Here is a 22964-nt window from a genome sequence, read left to right as displayed (position 1 = left end):
ACAGAACTAAAAATCTCTCAAATTTTGCAGCTTGGTTCACTTGGCCTTCTAAAAGTGCACTAAGAACAAATTTTTGAAAAATTCCAAAGATACGCCAAAATCTGCATTTTTTCATCGCTTTTCTGCGTTTTTTCAGCTTTTTAAAGTTTATTGGCAAAAATGTTCAAGCTATTCGATACACAGGCTCAGCTGAGGTACAAAAATGTTGTACTGGAAGGGTTTTAAAATAACGCCCAAGTTCCGCTCAAGATCGACGGTTTTTGTGCGTTTTTCCTGCGTTTTCTAGGCCTTCTCAACAACTTATTGACAGACGATGTTCAAATTTAATACAGAAGTTCAGCAAGGGTGTGGACATTGTGTCTTTCAGAGGATTTCATAATTATGCCAAAGATAGGAGGTTTTACTGTATTTTCCTAGCGTTTTTTGCTGTGTTTTTTTCACATTTTTTCCAGAAAACATTTGGGGAAAATGTTCCTATTCGTTATAGAAGTTCAACTAGGGTGAAGATATTGTTTTCTTTAGAGGACATCTTGATTACGCCGAAGATACGCCGAAAATTAGCGGTTTACAGTATTTTTCTGCGTTTTCTCATCTCTGTAAAAAAATATTTTACAAAAAATGTTCATATTTGGTAAACAGGTTCATCTAAGGTGTTCAAATGTTGTTCTAAACTGGCTTTAAAATAATGTCAAAACATAAATCTAAATCTGCTTTATTCTTTGCTTTTTCATTGACAGAAAACGTTCAAATTTGGTACAGAGGTTCAGCCACGGTCTAAATATTTTTTGATGAGAGGACTTCAAAATTTCGCCGAATATACGCTCAAAATTTGCGTTTTCTAAATTTTTCGGCTTTTTGATTATAATTTGTCACAAATTATTGTTCAAATTTGGTGCACAGGTTCATCTAATATTTTTTGGGCTTTAAGTTCTTCCAGGGTCTTCAGGAACAAATGAACTTGAAAGTATATACACTGACGGTTTTAGCTCAAGTAATGTTAGTGCTAAATTATGTGGGTCTTTTCTTATCACTTATTGAGTTTTCAATGCATTCTTCTATAATTCTCAAGTGAAAAAATACTTAAGAGGGTTAGATTTGGATGGATGTTTGTTGAGTTCTCCACATTTCTCCTGTTTCAAGGTGTTGTTAAGGACGTATAAAACCGCCAAAGATATAGCCTATGCCCTCAAAATCGGCGTTTTTCCAGCGTTCATTCGCATTTTTTCAGTTATATCAAATGAACAGAAAATGTTTAAATTTAGTACAATTTTTCTGCTAAGCTCTGCAAATGTTTTGTTGGATGTGCTTGAAAGTTTTCCTGAAGATACGCCCATAATCAGCGGTTTCTGCTTTTTCTGAGAAGTTATTGACATTAAAGGATGAAATTTGGTACATTGGTTCAACTAAAGTGCACAAATTTTATCGAGAGTGCTTGGAAATGACACCAAACATACTTCTTCCTAAATCAGCGTTTTTCTAGCGCTTTTTCGTTTTTCAGTTTCTTTGAGGAAGAATGAAAAGAAAACGTTTAGAGCTGTGGGAGCATAGAACAGAGGTTCAGCGAGAGTCTGGAGAGATTGTGTAGAGAGAGCCTCAAGAATCCGCCAATGGGGTTTTCAGGGATGACTGAACTTGAACTAGCTTTACTTGCGATACACTACTTCTGTTTAGGTAATGGCGGTGCTACTTTTGAGGGTTCTTCTAAAGTATTCTTCTAGATCTTGATAGTAGATTGGAACTTGAAAGGGCGAGATGAATGTTTTGTGAGTTCTGTATATTATTTGTTTTAAAGAACTAGACTGAAATAGGATAATTCCTATCATCATAATTATCTTGATGACTTTAAATGACATTCATTTTGAAAATGACATTTTTTCCAACCCCGAACTACATAGTTGATATCAACTATTTCGAGAACTGATGAATAGGAAACGTTCATATTGGGTACAGAGTCTCAGCTAAGGTCTAAAAATTTGTTGTAGAAAGAGCTTCCTCAAAAGTTCGCCAGCGATACGATCAAAATCGGCGTTGTCCAGCGTTTTCTAGCGTAGTCTCAGTCAACTTGTGATTGAATCGAATCTAAAAGTCTGTATTCGGCTGTTTGACGGGAGGAAGCAACCTCAAATGAAGAATGCGGCCGAGCGAAGCGAGCCGGCTAGTTATAAAATAATTTTTTTTTTACTTTATTTGAGTGACTATAATCAACAAGTTATATGAGATGCCTACAGAAGAAGTTACATGTCTATAAATACCACTAATTTCAATGCTTGTTATCTTAATAATTGGTATAGACTAACTGACGTTGAAAATTGAGATGATAACGTAAATTCAATGAATAGGCCTGTTTCACATTCACATTCGTATAAATCCAAAGGGACTTATTTCAGCATAAGTTAATGTTATTTGGGAATCTGAAAACTTCTAGTCATTTCATCTTAGTTATGTAAGTGCTTCATCTCTATATTTACTGGATAGTATCAAATTTTATATCAACCATACAGCTAACAGATATGTCAAGCCTAAGGATTTTTCCGATACACCAATAGCATTATTTCATGCAGAAGCGATTAAACGTTACTTCCATGAACAGTCCAAAGCTTTCTGAATTATGTTGTTTGAATGGGTGTATCTTCATTTGTTTTACAATAGGCTTGTAATTTATACAATGTTATAATGAGTGCTTGCTATACTTACAATTTCTGTGTGGCCTTCTCTACAACCGTTTTGGAACCGAACTTGACGTTCTTCTTGTGGTCTGTCTCTAAATCCTGTGTATCTGACCTAGGGAAACACGTAAGAAAATCCATCCATCAAATTGCTACATGATTTCTAAATATAATTTGAAAATGAAGTATATTTGAAACACTAACCTGGTATGTTTTTCAGTTGTCCTGGAGAACTGATATCGTAAAGTTTGACATGAGTAATTTTCTTGGAATCGTCGCTTCGCTTTCAAGTGTATGCATAGTTGGTCACGTATTACATTGAGTGTAGTTAGGTTTAAAGTCTAGTTAGCTTATAATGAATTCGAATCACGCGGCTAGCAAGAAATAACGTATAGCGATCACTGAGCGTAAGCGAGTGGGATTCCCAGCATGGAGAGAGGCGCAGTTTTCTCAACTATCAATGTGTTTGATGATTTGAATGATGAAGTGAATCATCATTCACCCATGTTCGCAATTTGATAGCACAGCTTGAAACCAGTGATCAAAACAATATACAGTCGATATCCTAAAATTCTTAGGAAATAGCATGAGAACTGTGAGTCTGAGAATGAAGTTATAACATAGAGGATAAAAACAAGACATCAAGATGTATCAATGAACTCATCAATATTTCCTATCATTTGTAAAGAATTTTGGAGAATGAGATTATAAATCGAAAATGTGAAATAATTCTAGAATAAACTTTCAATTTTGCAATGAGACTGTGATTCCCCTCACAATTTCAGTTTGTTTTTAAAAATAAGATAATTCAAATATGGAAAACGAAATGGAAAGTCGACTGAGTTACTGAGTATTCTGGATTCACTACCGGTCAGTTTTGCAACCTAAGTGGTATTTTCTGGTAATCAAGACCCTTTCTATACCTTTTAGTGAAAGTTCTGTGCATTTTTCACAAAATTCCAGTTATGCGCATTTGTCCTTGATCCTTGTGAGCATTCTTACTCGGCCCAGTGCTAACCAAAGAGAATACTGTTCCACTGAGAATACCAATCAAATCAATGTGATTCATTCAAGGTGAATGGACGTTCCCTTATATTTTGCCGACCTTATAGAAAACGCAGTTACATTGTTACTGTAATCCAAATAATGTCGCAAAATGAAAAAAATATATAATTGAAATCCAAAATAATCAAAAACCGTCATGAAAACATCTAATTTTGGAGATTGTGTTGATTGATTTGGCTGTGAGATTGATTGACTCAAGTTTGTATGTTTTAATGTATGTAAGGAGCCCGAGGCTGTGATAAAATCTAAGAAACTCTTTCATAGGAACATCTAAATAAGGTATGATGTCTAATGCTGTTAGAAAATAAAAAGTGCTCATCAGCTCAAGTGTACTTTTGCTAAAGTCATAATCATCGAAAAACTTTTAAAATTACTGTTTTGTATGATTGCTAAAATTTTAAACTGCACTACACATTGTGTGATATAATGTTCTACATTTCTCATTTCAACATCATATTACACGACACATGATATGAAACAATGTTCCACACTTCAACAACATTTTTTATACTGTAATGTATAGATTGAAACTAAATTTTAAACAGAACTAATCGAATTAACGTGATGCCTCCAGTACATTTCCTATCCATTTAAACTTAATAATGGATCTGAATACTCTGAAAGAAGACAGAAGATTCTGTGTGAGTTCATAGTTATTTTCTTTGTGAATAGCAATATAGCTCAATCAAAATCTAAACAATTTACTGTCAAAAAGCATTCGACAAGAATGTTTATTGTCAAGTATCAATGTATTAATCACTTTTGACAACTTAAGAAATCAATTCAATTAATTTCTTATCAATCAAAACAAATATTTTTACAATGAATGGATAATAATATGTAATACACATAATCTACTCTCTGAGTCCTTTCCATTTCCCATTGATATAAAATCTATCAAATCATAGAAGGATCTATCTATCCTTATCAAATCTATTGATAAATTGAATGCACCCCAACTTGCCCACTATATTATATAGTGCATAAAATACTATATTATGCAACAATAGACGTGTTGTGAATAATGCAATATCCCGGGCTTTTACATGACACTTGTATCTCCACAACACAATACTTATCCTTGGATTGATAGTGATGGTGGCTCTTAAATCTTAAAGCACTCTAAGTGCATATCCCTGAATAATTGTTGGGTCTTCTGGATTCTTTAGATCTTTAGATTCATCAACTAAACGTTTGGTTCATGAGACTTGTGTTTATCGACACTGTTTTCAGTCTCGCTTATATATGGACAGGATCAATATTTTGCTGGAAACCAGGAGTCAATAAATCTAATATATTCATAAGAATACAATATGGAATCCATATGATGAAATCAATACAAGAAATCGCTATCATGATTAATATTTCAATGTTGATAAGAATAAAAGAACACATTGAAGGGAATATGATGATAATGAACTTCTCTATTTACCTCACTTTCTCTGGAAAGTCTCCTGAACAGTTCATCGGACTCAAATTTGGCCTTCTGGTCGGGAACAACTCGCGGCATCTTGAAGATGAACCGCGGTTTAGGTTGCTCGTAGAGACCGATTGAGTCGAAGGGCAACATTCCCGCAAGAGCACTCGGATCATTCATCGACAACATCCCGGGGCAAACTGAGCCACTGAGCCCCGACCGCAAACACCAACTACAGGCATCCCCTCCCCCGACCAGCCAGACCGCCCATCAGCCAATCACGCGCCTCCAGCCGGTCACGCTGTCCAATCGGCTCAACCGCTCTTCAGCCGCCACCGCGTTTTCCTCAAAACCTCCACTCGCTCCGTCAACATTATTTTGTTCATCACCCTTCTACTTTACATGATGATAGACGCATGTCAATCAAAATCTTATTAAATTCAAGTGAATTTTTGAGAATAATCAGCGCTCCAATTATAATAATTTTGTTGACCGAGCGAAGTGAGATCTAAGATTCAATTCGACGGTTTTGCATTTCTCTTTATGTTCATATGTTTATATTTATGTTCCGCATTCACAGCAAAACGCAGCAATAGATTTTCATGAAATTTGACAGGTATGTTCCTTTTTGAATTTCGCGTCGACGTACGGTTACTTGAATACGGTTTTTTGAAAATTTGCATTTTAAGGATAATACAAATTGAAAAGGAGTCTCCTTTGAACGCCAATATTACCGTTGAAATCAGATTTTAGAATTATTCATCACTAGCTGGCCCGGCGAACTTCGTACCGCCAAATAGTTAATGCATCTTGCATCTCATGATTAACTTTAGCTGGATGCACACCTTAGGAGGCGCGATGCGGCATTTTGCAACCAGGTGCTTCTTGCTTATATTAGTTTGAATGGAAGAACTCACACACACTAAATCGGACATGGCGTGGAACGGAGTGATAAGGCAATCTCCATAAGATCAACACTTAGTATTACCAAGCCGTGCCTCCTCAGGTGTGCTTAGTCTTAGCTTAATCTGATGCACTATATTTTTATGAAAATTATCCAACAATCAGTATTTTATATTTCAATATGGACTCCCTATGTGCTTAGTTAGTTTTACAGCAGTTTGTATTTTTAGATATAGTTGAATGCAGCTTGCTGGGAAATTGAATGGCATATCTCCTTGTTGCTGATTTTTCCGTGCATATTCTAAATTTACAGCATTTCGAGTTCTACGACCCAAGTTTAGACGTCGTTCGCACCGCGGTATTATTAGAATTGAAATTTTGTGAATCAGTGGAAAGAAAAAAATTGAAAAACAGATCTACCGACGGCTGTTGGATGACGCAATTATCATACCAGCTGATTTTTATTCCTGTGTGGCCAGCTCACAAATCTTCCATAAGGATTAGGCCTACATGTAAACTTTGAAGGACCGTAGGAAAGAGTCCTGAAGTCTGATCATGAATTTGATTGACCATAACCTGCTCCTGAACATAACAAACACAACTAAACAAAAAATCTGGTGTGGCGCACTCACAACTTTCCTTGCCGTTATGAAAATTGATCACCTGACGCTAGGGTTCCCGCGCATCTCAAGTCTACTATTCAAAGATTTGAGCCAGCTGGTGACAGGGCAATAACGCTGGAGACATACGAGGTCTGCTATCTCTTCATAGTGAATCATTTAATAGAATCAACAGTTGCCAACAGTTTGCAATAATTGGATAATCACATTTTCTCCAATTTCGAGCTTATTTTCAATTTAAGGTGAAAATTTTACTGAAAATTAATTATAGAGATTCTCATACTCAATCTTATCCACTCAATTTTTTTGTTTAAATTATATCTGAAGCCTGATAATCGAGAATCTAAAATCAAACTTTGCATAGATGGGGCGGAGCTCCTGAAATTTTTACAGATATGGGACTTGTGGCAGTTGATAGAACTTATCGATGACTATTTCAGGTATAACTTTAATCAAAATCGTTGGAGCCGTTTTCGAGAAAATCACAAAAAACCCTGTTTTTGACAACATTTGATCCGTCAACATTGTCGCCATTTTAGCCGCCATCTTGAATCGCATTTGATCGAAATTGTTCGTGGCAGATCCTTATATTGTAAGGACTTTAAGTTCCAAATTTCAAATCATTCCGTTAATTGGGAGATGACATATAGTGTACACTGACGCACATACACTCATACACACAACCCCCCCCCCCACACACACACACACACACACACACACACACACACACACACACACACACACACACACACACAATTGGGGTAAATAAATTGGGGTACCTTAATTTTTTTCGGAAAGCAATAATTCCCTTGCCCTATTACCATAGGTAAGGAAAGTAGGTATTTCCTTACATATGGTAATAGGGCAAGGAAAGTAAAATCATCAAATTCGGTGGACACATATAAAAGTTATTGAATGTCAAAATTTGATGATCGATTTTTATTTATATAGATAAATCAGATGTCTAGTGGACTATAATACTACCCGTTCAAAAACATCGAACATCTTGAAAATGTATCTTTTCATCAACGTTAGTAGACAGTTCTGTTGTCTAACTAATTTTGTCTTTCCATAATAGCCCAGTCAACGAAGTGTTATAGAGGGAAAAGTTTGGAAGACAATTTTTGACCCCGCAGTTCTGTTTAGGGTAGTGAGGAGGTATACATATCACAAGTCCCCACCCCTACCCACTGTGCTAAGGGGGTGGGGGTGGTTCAAAGGTATCATTTTTAGTTTCTCGCATATAACTCGAAAACTATGCATTTTACAGACATGTCTATTCCATAAGAAATTGAAGCTTACATAATTTTATATAATATTGATTCAACAACTTTTCCTATATCTCTTTCACTTTTCGAGATATCCGCTCTAAAATATGTGACATTTTTGTAAAAAAACACATTCTCCATCAATTTTTCCTATTTTTGCTCTCATTACTTTTTGAATATTGATGAGAAAGATACATGCTGATTATAAGCTTATAGAGCGTCAAATTCTCTTTAATTTGATGTATAATTTCACAAGTTTACGCACATCCCCACGACTGTTGCAGCAGCTTCAGTGTTGAGTGTGAGATCTTCAGTTATGCAAAAATAGATCAATTGACAAAGGAATTTGGAGAGAATGTTTTGAACACAATTTTTGACTTTGCAGCTTTGTTTGTACCAGTAAGGGGGTGAACATATCAAAAGTCCTCATCCCTATCCCTTGTGCTAAAGGGATCCCTATCCCTTGTGCTAAAGGGATGAGGGTAGTTTGAAAGTTGCATTTTTCAATGTTTTGCTTACACGCTCATATCTTGAGGAAAATGCGTTCAACCGACATGACTAACTATTCAGAAATTAAGCCTGATAAATTCTCTACAATATTTGTTCTGTGGTGATTTGTGATATCTCCAACAGTTTTCGAGATATACTCTCTTAAAAGTGTGATATTGTTAAAATAACAGCTTTTAATCCTATTTTTTGATGTTCCAGAGCCTACAACTCTCCAACAATGCATCAGAAGAATGAATGCTTGCCGTAGATTTGTGGAGCTTTGTTTTCTCTTCAATTTGATGAATTATTCCACTACTTAACGTTTTCCTTCTATTGTTATAGCAAATTGAATGTGGGAGGTAAAATTTTCAACTATGCAACAAGTGTCAACTTAGCAGTTCCACGCCTTCAATAGACGGGCTAGAGATGCGTATTTTGGCTATGTTTACCTCCCAACTAGTCTTCATAAAGCTACAAAGTCAAAAATTGTGTACCAGATGTTCCAGACTCAAATTTCATTGTAAAGTGATCAATTGTTACAAAATAAAAATTTCACCCCCCACATTGAATCTGCTATAACAATAGAAGGAAAACATTAAGTAGTGGAATAATACATCAAATTAGAGAGAAAACCAAGCTCCACAAATCTACGGTGAGCATTTATTTTTATGATGCATTGTTGGAGAGTTGTAGGCCCTGAAACATCAAAAATAGGATTAAAAGCTGTTATTTTAACAATTTTACACTTTTAAGAGCGTATATCTCGAAAACTGTTGGAGATATCACAAATCACCACTGAATAAATATTGTAGAGAATTTATCAGGCTTAATTTCTGAATAGTTAGTCATGTCGGTTGAACGCATTTTTCCGAAGATATGAGTGTGTAAGCAAAACATTGAAAAATGCTACTTTTAAACCACCCTCATCCCTTTAGCACAAGGAATAGGGATGGGGACTTCTGATATGTTCACCCCCTTACTGGTCTCAACAAAGCTGCGAGGTCATAAATTGTGTTCAAAACATTCTCTACAAATTCCTTTGTCAATTGGTCTTTATTTTGCACAACTGAAGGTCTCACACTCAACACTGAAGCTGCTGCAACAGTCGTGGGGATGAGCGTAAACTTGTGAAATCATACATAAAATTGAAGAAAATTTGATGCTCTATAAGCTCATATTTAGCATGGATTTTGACCATCGATATTCAAAAAGTTATGATAGCAAAAATAGCAAAAAATTGAGGGAAAATGTGTTTTTTTCAAAAATGTCACATATTTTAGAGCGGATATCTCGAAAAGTGAAAGAGATATAGGAAAAGTTGTTGAATCAATATTATATAAAATTATGTAAGCTTCAATTTCTTATAGAATAGTCATGTCTTTAAAATGCATAGTTTTCGAGTTATATTATGCGAGAAACCAAAAAATGGTACCTTTGAACCACCCCCACCCCCTAAGCACAGTGGTAGGGGTGGGGACTTTTGATTTTTACCTCCTCACTACCCTAAACAGAACTGCGGGGTCAAAAATTGTCTTCCAGACTTTTCCTCTATACCCTTTTTTGAGCATCCATTTCCTGGACTATAAGCTGAGCCATGATTCTAGTTTGGAGTTTGGAGTTATTGATAGAAAACATTTTTTTTTAATTTTTCTTTTTTAATCTGATGATTATAAATGCAACAAATATTATTGAAAAGAAATTGATTTCTAAAATCATGAAATGTGAGAAATGAAGTTTTTAGGAAATCAGCATTACGGTAGTTTATTTTGTTAATTTCAACACACCGATTTTTCGCCAGCGCTCTCACTCACATTCCGGGACGAAACGTCACGGTACGATAGGACAGAAAGCTCTATGTTTGTTTAGGATTTTTTCTAGACATTTTAAAATTGATAAATTATTTATTAATTTTTGAGAAAACATAACAGGTCAATGTAACTTACTGAGCGCGAGGTCTGCTGTTCACAGAACTACTAGTTTATACAGTTGGATTTCCACATATCAATACCATATATCAGACAGAGACCTTGTCATGTACAGTCAAAATATAATTCCCATGAGCTCTAAATAATGGACTCTCTCCGGTCAGCCCGACCGAACAACAAGTATGAATAGTTCCATAAGAACTTCTGAGACAGCCGGCGTTTTCCTCAAAACCTCCTCTCGCTCCGTCAACATTAATTTGGTCATCACCTTTCTAATACTGTAGCCTATCTAATACTGATAGGCGCATGCCTATTACAAATAATGCTTTACTAATGCTAAGATCTTGGTCTAGTGTTTCATGAATTATATTTATTGGTCTATTAAACTATAATCGATTTCCCTTCGAAAATGTTTTGCCAAACTCATCGTAAGTTCAAAATGTGTTTCCAATCGGTAAAAGAAATTATGAGTTCAAGATTTCCAATGCAATAAGATAGTAGGATTGAAGTTTGTTTGGAATCTTAATGGCGGATTTGTACCACGTGATCGAGCTAGCCAATCAAAAGCGTGATAGTCAATGGTCATACTGTGATTATATAGTTACTGTTGTTTGCATGATATTATGTCATGCGGTCATGCCTATTATTTCACAAGGTTAATAATATTGCAATATTGTTTTAATAAGATAAACTGTTGTTCCAAGTTTGTTCTATTAATAGTTAAATAGATTTAGGCCTACTTATGAAAAATTATCAAATTGCATTTAGTTCTCATGCTTGCAGAGATTTCTAGTCTCTCTAGTTGTTATTCTAGCCTCTTTTGAGCTGTATTTTCAATACCACAAAAAGATGTGAAACATAAATTATTTCAGAAATTTGTCAATTCTAGAGTTGGATTCAAAAAGTTCTAGGTAAACAATATCCTGAATATGAGCACAATATACGGAGTACAGAGCTCGAAAACAGAGGTTTAGAAATGAAAATTTGGAAGTAAATTAACATGTAACTCAATTCAATTCTCATTTGAATTGGCAACTTTCGTATCAGCTTGTCAATTACTGATATTGATATTACTATCAGGTAACCCGTGCTTCGCAAGGGTCTTTCTTAAAACTTGACGTAATGAAATCTAGAAGAATTCAAAATAGGCCTATAAGAATCCTCGGTTGATTAAGAATTTATATGCTGCATTTCAAGTAAATCAGAATGACCACCTTTCAATTAAAAAAAGAAGTTGGATTCAAAATGGCGGAAAAAATTTGGATGTGACGGAAAACCTGTTTTTATCATTCGAAAAGGATCCCCAATCATACCTAGTTGAATAGTTTCCCTTTCAGAGGGAGTTTCGACAACCCACAAAACTCATTTTTCATTTGAAGATATAACGAAAAGGTGCATATGACCTTATTTTTTTGCTCAGCTTGCCAAAATACCCCTCATTCCAATATTAAAATTTTCGACTGACTGTACAGTGAGTCAGTCATTCTATCAGGGCTCGAATAATTTTGAAATTTTAATTAAACAAAAATGAAAGAATATAATTTCTTTATGTAAATAACAACACCTTCATTCAAAGACATATTAACTGCATGCGTTTTCATATTGCCGATACATCATTGATGAAACTGTAGACGTTTATTTAGACGTTTATTTATTTAAAAGTCCCAAGAAATCCCCTTGGAGCTTTCCGCCCTAGCCACCCTCAAAGTTGAAAAATGCAGGTAATCACAGAAAATCAATTATCTCTGTACCCATTGATCGGAAAATGTTCTATTGTATGCCATTCGATTTGTTACATTATGGACTACAATATTAGTTATATTCATTTTTTCAATAAAATCAACAGTTTTCTTGATAAAATAATATATATGCAAAAATTTAGGGGGTTTGTGATTTGATTTTTTTGTTTTCTTCGATTAACTTCGAAACAAGTAGTTTTAAAGAAAAATGAACCGAATAATTAATGTAGCCACTCTCATTGCAAATCCATTGATGTATATTGTTATGAATTTGCGATTCGATTTGACGTCGTGGAAGGGGAAACAGTCGACGCGGAACGGCGCGGCTGACTCTCTTAGCCATAGTAAACAGAAAACTGGAAATCAATTATCTCTGTAAACATTAATCGGAAAAAAATTTTTCATATGTCATTCGATTCGTTAAATTAAGGACTACAATATCAGTCGAATTCATTGCATCAATAAATTGAACAGTTTCCTTGATAAAATATTATAATGTAAAAATTTAGGGGTTATTCGATTTGATTTTTTTGTTTTTTCCGATTAACTTCGAAGCAAGTAATTTCAAAGAACAATGTGACGAATAATTATTGTAGCCACATTCATTGCGAATCCATTGATGTATATTGTTATGTATTTGCGATCAAGTTGACGCTGTGGAAGGGGAAACAGCCGACGCGGCTGACTCCCTTCACCATAGTAAACAGAATAATACTGCTGTCTACATTGAATCTCATTTACACTATGGCGCTCGAAACAATTAATTTTGTCTATTGTTTTGACATGCGCTGTATATAGATTTTCACTTTTCAATACTCTAAAAAAATATTACAATTTTCTTGATTCAACCATGCTTATGATAAAAATCAGGATTTCGTTGTTTGATCAGATAATTTATTATATTAATTTGAAGTGTGCCTTCTCCATACGAGTCAGAGGTAACACAATTTGATATTTATAGTTTCAGATATTGATGTTTTTCAACGAAGTTTTTCGATATATTATGTGTCCGACTCCTTCATCTTATCCTTATTTTGTGAAAAATGAAGATTCAGAATTTCTTTTCACAGCTTTTTCTTTGTTTTATCTTATTTCAACACTTGATAATGGAATGAATATCATCAGATCACGTGAACAAAAAAATAAAAGGGTTGGCCTACCTGAGATACTATATATGATAACACTGTACTCCTGATAAGTTCAAAATTTTCAAGCTAGATTAATTTGTTGGACATTCGGTTCAAATATTAACAAATGTTACCAAATATTACCAATATTATCACATATAGTGAGAACGAATTACTCTGAAGCTTTCTATTCTCACTGAACATGAAGAGGCAATACCAAGCCAGAATTGCAGTTCCGTTTAAATCATTATTATCAGAGCTTTCAAATTGATGCTATGTAACTATAGATGTTATCCTCATCTCACAATTTCCCTATTTATCCTTATCCTGATTCAGAATAAAGTAGTTGATCTCTATAATTACAGAAATAAATGTACAGTACCTATAATAAATACTAAAAATAACAAAATTTCTAGTAATAATGCAACTTTTTCTAGGTACGAATTTCAAGGCTCATAAAATGACTTTTTCTCAATCACAGGCAGAAATTCCAATGATCATCATAATAGTAATTTAATGAAAATTGTTTGTATTGTACATTGTTCGACGTAAGATAAGCTACATCTTTAAGGTAATTAACGTATTTATCATGTTTATGAATGAAAGCGAGACTGTGATAGAAGATTAGTCAAACTGAAATATAAACATTATATACAATGCATATTTCTGATCAACTATAATTACAATAATGATAGTATCAAGCCGAAATGAATTGAGCAACTGAATTTCAAAGTTACTATTCACTGTTCAAATCGCACTGTGATTTCCTTTTACTTCCAAATGGATTGAATTGCCTCACTCTTCAACGTAACAATTATTGTAAAAAACCAGTGGAATGTGAACGTTATCCAAATAAAATTTGAATTTCAATTCTCAGATCATGAAATTCATAAAAAACTAATTCTTGAGAGAATATTGATTAATTGCAAACAGTGCAAGTAACATTGATACAAAGCGATACAATGAAAATCAACATCGATTAATTTAATACTGGACTTATCAAATTTATATTACCGTTAATTTATATTATTTATAAAGCTTATAAAATGTAAAACCAACATTTCAAATTTTCTCTACTGGAGCAAAACATCGATAGAAAATAAAGAAGAGCCCATTATAAGCACAATATACTTGTGTACTAGAACTCACTGAACTAACTCATCACTTCAACCCTTCAATGATCACAATGAACTAGAATGGTATAAAAACCATGAAATTGATAATCAGGTACATATTTCAAATAGCTTATCCCCAACTAAATCTGTGAATGCTAAGTCATAAGAAATCATGTTCAATAGATTTAATTTGAATGCTTCAAATAGAAAATGATCTATTTTTTTGGTGCCCTAATCAAAATCAATTTCAATCAACATTAATCGACATAAATAAAAGCTTCTGCCAACCTTGTGTAATGAATGACAAGATGCGAGTGGAGGTGAAAAATCGATATGTTAACAAAAATAATAGAAGATGATGAATCATCTTTCAATTAATCTAATACGGTAGGGTACTGCGTTGTTAAATGTGAAACACTTTCATGATTTTCCTACCTTTTATGCATGCTTACTCTTCCTTAAATTTGTATGTTTGCATGGCTTTCATATTTAGAATCTACTGAATTTTCATATTGGACTGTCTAAATAATGTAGATTCAACTAGTAAGAACCGAAGATAAGCTATTTTACAGAGAGAATCATAGAAAGTTTCAACTCAACAAGCCCAATGTATAAATTTTTTTATGCCTCAGCCGTCATATATATTTGGCTCAACTGAAGGTATATTATCAACCTGACTTGGAGAATATTAACTGTAGAAAACAGCAAACACTGCATGCTATGATTTTTCAGGAAATTGCCACTGTTAACACTATTGTAATCTATGATTTATCTCAGTTTTTGACATTAATAACTTATGATAAATTTTAGCATAGAATTATGATCATACATACATATTTTAAATATATATCATATTATGTAATAGTATGAATATTTTATCGGTTGCAAACAAATCTTTGTCTGTCATAGAATTCATGATTTAGCACATATATAACAACAAAATGATTTTAGAGAATTTAGAGAATTAAAATGTAAAAAATTAGTTTCATCGCATGTCAAAACAATAGACAAAATTGATTGTTTCGAGCGCCATAGTGTGAATAAGATGCAACTTAGAAAGCAGTAGGCCTACTACTTTATTTTACTGTTTACTATGGTGAAGAGAGTCAGCCACGCCGTACCGCGTCGACTGTTTCCCCTTCCACAGCGTCAAATCGAATCGCAAATAAATAACAATATACATCAATGGATTCGCAATGAATGTGGCTACATTAATTATTTGTCTAATTTTCTTTAGATTATTTGCTTCGAAGTTAATCGGAGAAAACAAAAATAAAATCGAAAAACCCCTAAATTTTTACATATATATTATTTTATCAAGGAAACGGTTTGATTTATTGAGGAAATGAATATGACCAATATTTTAGTACATAATGTAAGGAATCGAATGACATATGATAGATTTCTTTCCAATTAATGGTTACAGAGATAATTGATTTCCAGTTTGCTGTTTACTATGGCTAAGAGAGTCAGCCGCGCCGTTCTGCGTCGACTGTTTCCCCTTCCACGGCGTCAAATCGAATCGCAAATACATAACAATATACATGAATGGATTTGCAATGACAGTGGCTACATTAATTATTCGGCTCATTGTTCTTTAAAACTACTTGTTTCGAAGTTAATCGAAGAAAACAAAAAATCAAATCACAAACCCGCTAAATTCTTACATAAATATTATTTTATCAAGGAAACTGTTGATTTTATTGGAAAAATGAATATAACTAATATTGTAGTCCATAATGTAACAAATCGAATGGCATATAATAGAACATTTTCCGATCAATGGGTACAGAGATAATTGATTTTCCGTGTTTACCTGCATTTTTCATGTTTTAGGGGGCTGGGGCGGAAAGCTCCAAGGGGATTTCTTGGGACTTTTGGGAGAATGACCCTCTGGGAGGGTTCTATCGATGGTGGGAAATTCAGCTTTTATTTAATTTTCGTATCGAAACTGCTTTTTTGGACCTTCATTGACTGGGCTATAAACATTGCATCAGGAAAACGAGGTTTCAAAACTATTTTTTTCAGGTAGAAATCAATATAGAAACAGATGTTCCTTTTTTAATTTCGACCATATGATTTGGTGATTTTTTAATGAAATCGAATGTACCATTAATGAAATTTAAACATTAATTCTGAAAAATCTAGAAGGAAAATTAAAATTGGGCTTCCAGGTGCACGAGATTGATATTTTTAGAATCTATATGCAAAATTTGGAGATCCAAAATCATTCCCGTTTTTCCGGTATGCAATCCACAAGTTGACATGTTTTGATGCGAACAAACGAACAAACACAACCCTACTCTCTCTTATTATATAGATGTTTGGTAATTAACCTTAGGTTTCATTTGTGTCATGTGAAGGTATAATGAATCATATTTGAAATGGAATAGGAGCAGCCTATGGAACATCATGTTTTTTCTTATGACTAATTCTATAGTAATTTCTTCACAATAATATTGGACTATGGAGGAAATTCCTTTTCCTGTGAACAAAAGACCTCGTGCAGTTATTAAACCACAGCGACAGCCTCCACTTATACTCTCGATCAGAGTAAATTCTGTAGTGTCGTGTCGGTCCAGATATCTGTATGAAAACGGCCAATGCCTAATTGGGTTGACGTATCGACAATAATTATCATCTGTTGAGACAATCTATCATCAAAAGCTAATTTCCTACCAGAAATACAAATTATTAGGTACTGTCAACTATTCAGCCCGGATAAGCAGAGATAGATCGAGATGAAATACTCTATTACTTTTATTGTTATTAATATTGCATGCGACTTTGCATACAATTGATAATCCACTCAACAGCTGATTAGGGGAAGAGTTGGCTTCATACACGTACGGGATAGGAAATTCACGAGTGATAAGAAATTCACCCATCATCGCGTATGAACTACAGGACTAATTAACTTAGAATTTCACATTTGACTCTTAACCGAGGATGGTTATAGGCCTATTCTAATATCTTCAAACTTTTTTATTGTGAATTGAATAATTTATGTTGTATAGGCTATTAATCAGCTGCAATCATATGTCGGCGCATAAAGGACAGTCAGTGTGATAATTCCCAAAAAGCATAAGCTATTTTAAACGAGTTTAAAAATAATAATTGTAGAAATAGCAAGCAATTATTCCCGACTGTTAAGTTCAATTTCGTTGTCCAACGAACTTGAGCTATAAAAAGGTTAGAAGAATATTTTAAAAATTTGAACCTGATTGATCAAATTGTTCAAAATGTTTTGTACATCACGAGCGAAAAATATTTTTTCTCCCTCAGGAAAATTGCTGCCCTCGGCTTCGCCTCGGGCTTCAAACTTTTTCCCACAGGGAGAAAAAGTCGTACTTTTCACTCTAGATAGATATACAAATAACTATCAACCGTGTCCTTTTTGAACACCTCGTGAGATACAGGGAAATTTTTCCTCCCTTGCATATTGGAGGAGTGTGCATGCAAGTGTGTGAGTTATTGTGTAGGTTTTGTGTTAGTAAGGAGGGTTTGAAGGCTTGTGCGTGTGTGGGTAGCCGTTAAACAATGAAATGTGAATGTAGTGGTGGGGCCAAAATATCTCAGTGACGTAGAGATTTTGTGCCGTGGACTCTGTGACGTAGTAGTAAAAAAAACTGGTTTGACTACCCTACCAAGATATTTCAGGGCAATCTGGCATATAACACCGCCTGTCAAGATATTCAGAGTTCCATACATATCCAATTCCAGCTAGCTGCAAGATATTTTGAGTTCCAGATATTCCCAATTCATGCGACCCAAAAGGACAAAACATTGATGCCCATCCCTACAAACTACCGACACAGTATACATACAGTACGGAAACTTGGCTAGTACCCTGACGCTAAAATCCGCCATCTTGTTAGGAAGCGCCGCATTGTAATAGTATTGATGGTAGGTTCGGATCACTTCAATGATCCGGATCAATTGATCTCGTTCACTGCTACGAGCCAATCAGAAGACCAGGATTGGAACTTCCCAAGGTCACGTGACGTGTTTAGTATTGGGGTCATGTAAAAAGCACTGTTTAGATAGGCGATTGATTACAAGTTTCCATTCTGTACCTATTCTGTGCTACCGATTCTAAAGCAACTTGAATATCGATATAAGTATCCATGACGTAATTTTATCCTTATGACGTCGAGGCACAGTATACATACAGTATGGAAACTTGGCTAGTTTCTGACGCCAAAATTCGCCATCTTGTTAGGAAGCGCCGCATTTTAATAGTATTGATGGTAGGTTCGGATCACTTTAATGATCCGGATAAATTAATCTCATTCACTGCCACGAGCCAATCAGAAGATTGGAAGGATTGGAACTTCTCAAGGTCACGTGATGTGTTTAGTATTGGCGTCATGTAAAAAGCATTGGTTAGATAGGCGTTTGATTAAAAGTTTCCATTCTGTTCCTATTCAGTGGTCGAGGTCGAGACTGGAGACTCGAGAGTCGAGACTCTGCCACAGACTCTGCTCTCCTTGTGAAAAAGAAACAGGAAAACAATATTCAGTTAGATTGCGTTTATTACAATAATATAATATTATTGTAGACTTATAATATATTAAACATTGAAATGTCGGAATCTTCAAAAGAGAATATATCAATGAACACCCATAGGCTAACAAAACCAATTTGTCTAAGGTAAATATTCTTTTTTCTCTACTTAACCTCAATCATTAAGAGTTCGCTTGTGCATAGCCTACATAAAAACTGACTTCAATTTTATGCCTTATTTATGAAAAATTTTCTTTATATCAATTTATCTTATTCATTTATATCATGATGTAACCTACTGCTCTTGTGGTACATTTTTTAGTTTTCACTCATGATATTTTTTTCAATAGGCTACGTTCAGTGCTAGAATACCTGTCATTTTTGTTTGTTTAAGTATGTCATTTTGAACACAAAATCACAAGAAATAAACAGCGGTCACTCACCATAAATTTAAAAAAAATAATTCAGTTTTACTAATCTCACTTTGTTCACAACATTTCAAACACATCTAATATATTAGGCTATGTTAGGAAAAGCTTAGGTTAGGGAAAGCTTTAGGTTAGGAAAAGGTTAAAAAGGTTAGGAAAAGCTTTAGGTTAGGATAGAAAAGTTTTGGTTAGGAGAAGCTATAGGTTATGGAAGTTTAGGATAGGAAACCTTAGATTAGAAAAATCATAATTTGATGATTTCGATAGTCAAAATGGCTGCCACTTATAGGTTGAATGAATGTAAAATTGTGCAACTTTGAACTTCCGTATTTTATTTTAAATCAATAGTAACCGCCGTTTAATTTTTGTGATTTTGTGTTCAAAATGACATACTAAATCGATCCCAACCAAAAATTTGATTACAGGTATTTTGGCACTGCATGTACACTTACACCGAATATGCATGTACAAGCATGATAAACATTTTGTCACCAACGAGGGGCAGAGGCTTTCAACATAAAATAAACAACCAATTACAATAAATTAACTACTGGATACATTAAATTTTTGTAATAAGTGAAACTTATAGGAATCTATAGAAATTTATAAGGACGCCAAAAAATCGTACGTCCAAAAATCGATGTGTGTGTAGTGTTTATAGATGACTGGCTTTGAGGTGTGTAGTGTTTACTAGACACAGGGTTGGATAGCAATTAGTTTTATCACTTCAACAGTACAAGTACATACCTCACATTGTATGTATGCATGCATGATAAATGCACTACTGCAGTTCTAGTTTATATTTTTGGACATTTAACATATTTATTATACTTATATATTTATTTAAGTATTTCATCATGTTTTGGGAAATTATTTATTTATGAAGATTGGGAAATTATTTATGAAGACAATGCAAATCCGTCTACAGGCAATATTCGACCAACAGCAACAAGTTGAACAAACAGGATTTAGAAGTGGCTTCTCAACTTTTTACTATTTTCATGGTGTGAATCAGCTTATTCAAAAATGTGAAGAATTTCAGATTGGAGTCTATGTGGCCTTTATTGATAAAAAAAGCGTACGATTCCTTGGAGCACGAATTCTTTTTCACTGCACTTTATAATCAATTAGTGCCATCAGCTTACATTAATATAATTAAAACAATCTACAATGATAGCACAGCAAGGATAATTTTGGATACTCCAGGAGAAAGTTTTTCTATTCGGAAAAGGGTCAAGCAGGGGGACCCGCTCTCACCAATATTTTTCAATGCAGCGTTAAAAAAAATTTTATAGGGAAAAAGGGGATGTCATAGTAGATGGTTCTCTTTTAAAATGGTCAACTGAAACAATTTTCCTGGGTCAGCTCCTTTCCTTCAAGGATAGGACAGAGAAAGAAGTGAAACGTAGATCATCAAAAGTCTGGAAAAAATTTTTCCATTTAAATGCATTCTTAAAAACAAGGACATCAGCACTGAAAGTAAGGTAGAAATACTCAGGAAATTTATCTTCACGACACTAACTTTTGGTTCTCAATGGCCCAACAGGGCCGGGCTTATTTTTCCACAACAAGGAAAAATACAATTTATTATAGTATTTTTTGTATACCAATTTTGTATTTAATATCTTGTATTCTAATTTTGTATTTGAAGATTCAAATTTTGTTTTGTGGAACAATAAAGGCTTTATTTATAGGCAATATTGCTTATAGTTTATTGTATTTTGACATTATTAAGTTGGATTCTCTTATTTGTAACATTGTTTTGATTTCATTCTATTCAGTTTGTTTCAGGAATTGTGTTTTGTTTTCGAATTATTTGGAAATATGACGATCTGCGAATGAACTTCTCAGGAAATTTATCTGTAACCTACTCTGTTGACAAACTTGCCTCATCACGAGTGGTATCACTAAACCGTAATGATTTTCTGGCTATCTTACTCAAACAATATAAGCTAAACTAATCGTTAGTAATAAGCAATTAACAATCGTAACTAGTATCTCAAACTGTTTATTTGTTCCAGAGAGCTAACTGACGGAAGAGAATTCGAAATTACTGCCGGCGACTATTGTGAAGATGATTATAATCTTAGTAAGGATGAATTTCCCATGGATGAGATAGAAAAGTATGTCAATTTCGATACATTGGATGTCGATGTGGATGAGGAAGGCAAGGTTGTATGCTTTGCCGATTTGAGGCAAAAAATGTCTCCAGTTACAACGGACAAGAGAATAATGAAAAGAGTGAGTAAATAAAATAGTATATTTACCATTTTGCAAGGGACATATTTAGACTGAATATCTCAACCACAATAACTAACTTAGTTTTGGGTAATATTTTAAAACGTTTCGACAGAAATAATGGTCGATTTTTTCGCCATTCGTGTCCTGTGAGTTTTGTCTTAGACGAAATGTACTAGTAATAATCCAGTAAAGCCTCGAGATATACGTTTTCCTATGATAGTAAGTTTTGTACTTTGAAAACAGTACTATGACTAGACTTTATTCTATCCTACTAGAATTTCTCCTTGTTCTGCAAATGTTTTTTGAAAGCAGTTCTACCTCCTGACATGTTAATAAATATGTTATACGACTTTCTCTGTATTAGATCATAATCACCCGCGCACTCCCCATTACCCACGCACAAGCAAAAGCTCATGTGGGCAACATCCGCAATAAAAATAGGCTGTGACTACTGAAGCTGATAACTGGGAATTTTATCCTTGATTATTTCTTACTCCATGTTCATTCTATCTCCATACTTATTTAACTGGAGCCAATACTTGGAAAACTTATACATCAATAATATTTGATTCGGCAACTCTATTATTAGCTATTAAGATTTAGAGTTGCAAATTTGCAGATTCAGCTTGCAAATATTTTGTAACTTGCATGAGTAAAGAAACCTAATCTAATGCATTTAATTACATCAAAAGCGGGAAAACGTTGTTCTTTCTCTTTCTAAAATATAAAATATTGATTATAAGAAGTTTCTGGAAAATGAATAATATTTTCATAACTTGTAATTTCTTCGGGCCAATATTTTAGACCGATTCATACAAGTGGAACCCCTAACTTAAGAGGAAAAAAGAGCGAGTGCGTGGACGCCTGATTACACAGCCTAGCTCTTGTTAATCTGTGTTAAACATGGCGATTCGATCCTGTGAACTTGCCTAAAACGCCGAGAAGATATGCTGAAAGTGTGCAAGATGTTATCTCAAGTGACTAGTATTAGTTTACATGATATAATCCACCACTATGTTGAACACTACTTGCACACTAGTGTAAGTAAACACTGGTAAGGTACCTTGTGAGTTGTAACAAGGTAAATCTCATGCTCGCAAGTCATATCTCACAGCTAGTTTCTTATGTAACCAGTGCGATTCAGTGTGTCTACTAGGTTTGGTCTTGAAAACGTATATTTTTGTCGTATTTATTTTGTGTATTTTCAGATGAAAAAGCAAGGGATGGGAGAAATGATATCGACGCTGGTGTGGTGTATTACCACTACAGTGCCTACGTCAACCTTCAAGAGGAGCCTTTCGATAACTCTTATCTCCGTCGGCACCGAAGACCTGAGAGGCTCGTCTTGGGTAAAGGAGAAGTTCTTATCGGGGTCGAACTAGCACTAAAAACTATGAAGAAAGGAGAGGTCTCTCAATTTATTGTGGAACCTGAGTACGCTTTCGGGAAGCTGGG

At 34.4% G+C, this 22964-nt stretch overlaps 2 protein-coding genes across 3 annotated transcripts in view; one reads left to right on the top strand and one right to left on the bottom strand.

Annotated features, from left to right (window-relative positions):
- LOC111061068 (protein big brother) overlaps nucleotides 1-5370 on the bottom strand; it is a 50304-nt gene extending 44934 nt beyond the window's left edge. The window contains exons 1-2 of one of the 2 annotated variants that reach the window (XM_039424139.1): nucleotides 5164-5370; nucleotides 2695-2781 (exon numbers count right to left, since the gene is read on the bottom strand). In XM_039424139.1, the coding sequence (XP_039280073.1) occupies nucleotides 2695-2781; nucleotides 5164-5337 (261 nt within the window). In that variant the 5' untranslated portion in view covers nucleotides 5338-5370. The remainder of the gene's footprint in view (nucleotides 1-2694; nucleotides 2782-5163) is intronic. The other variant, XM_039424140.1, reaches the window with a different exon arrangement.
- A 13430-nt stretch (nucleotides 5371-18800) lies between these two features.
- LOC120350506 overlaps nucleotides 18801-22964 on the top strand; it is a 6602-nt gene continuing 2438 nt past the window's right edge. Inside the window, exons 1-3 of the mRNA XM_039424137.1 lie at nucleotides 18801-18987; nucleotides 21290-21509; nucleotides 22718-22964. Coding sequence (XP_039280071.1) covers nucleotides 18920-18987; nucleotides 21290-21509; nucleotides 22718-22891 — 462 coding nt within the window. The 5' untranslated portion in view covers nucleotides 18801-18919 and the 3' untranslated portion in view covers nucleotides 22892-22964. The remainder of the gene's footprint in view (nucleotides 18988-21289; nucleotides 21510-22717) is intronic.

Source organism: Nilaparvata lugens, chromosome 3, assembly GCF_014356525.2.
Source record: "Nilaparvata lugens isolate BPH chromosome 3, ASM1435652v1, whole genome shotgun sequence".
In the NCBI taxonomy this organism is placed as follows: domain Eukaryota; kingdom Metazoa; phylum Arthropoda; class Insecta; order Hemiptera; family Delphacidae; genus Nilaparvata; species Nilaparvata lugens.
Note: the sequence above shows the minus strand (reverse complement) of the source record. Positions and strands in the feature narration are given on the sequence as shown.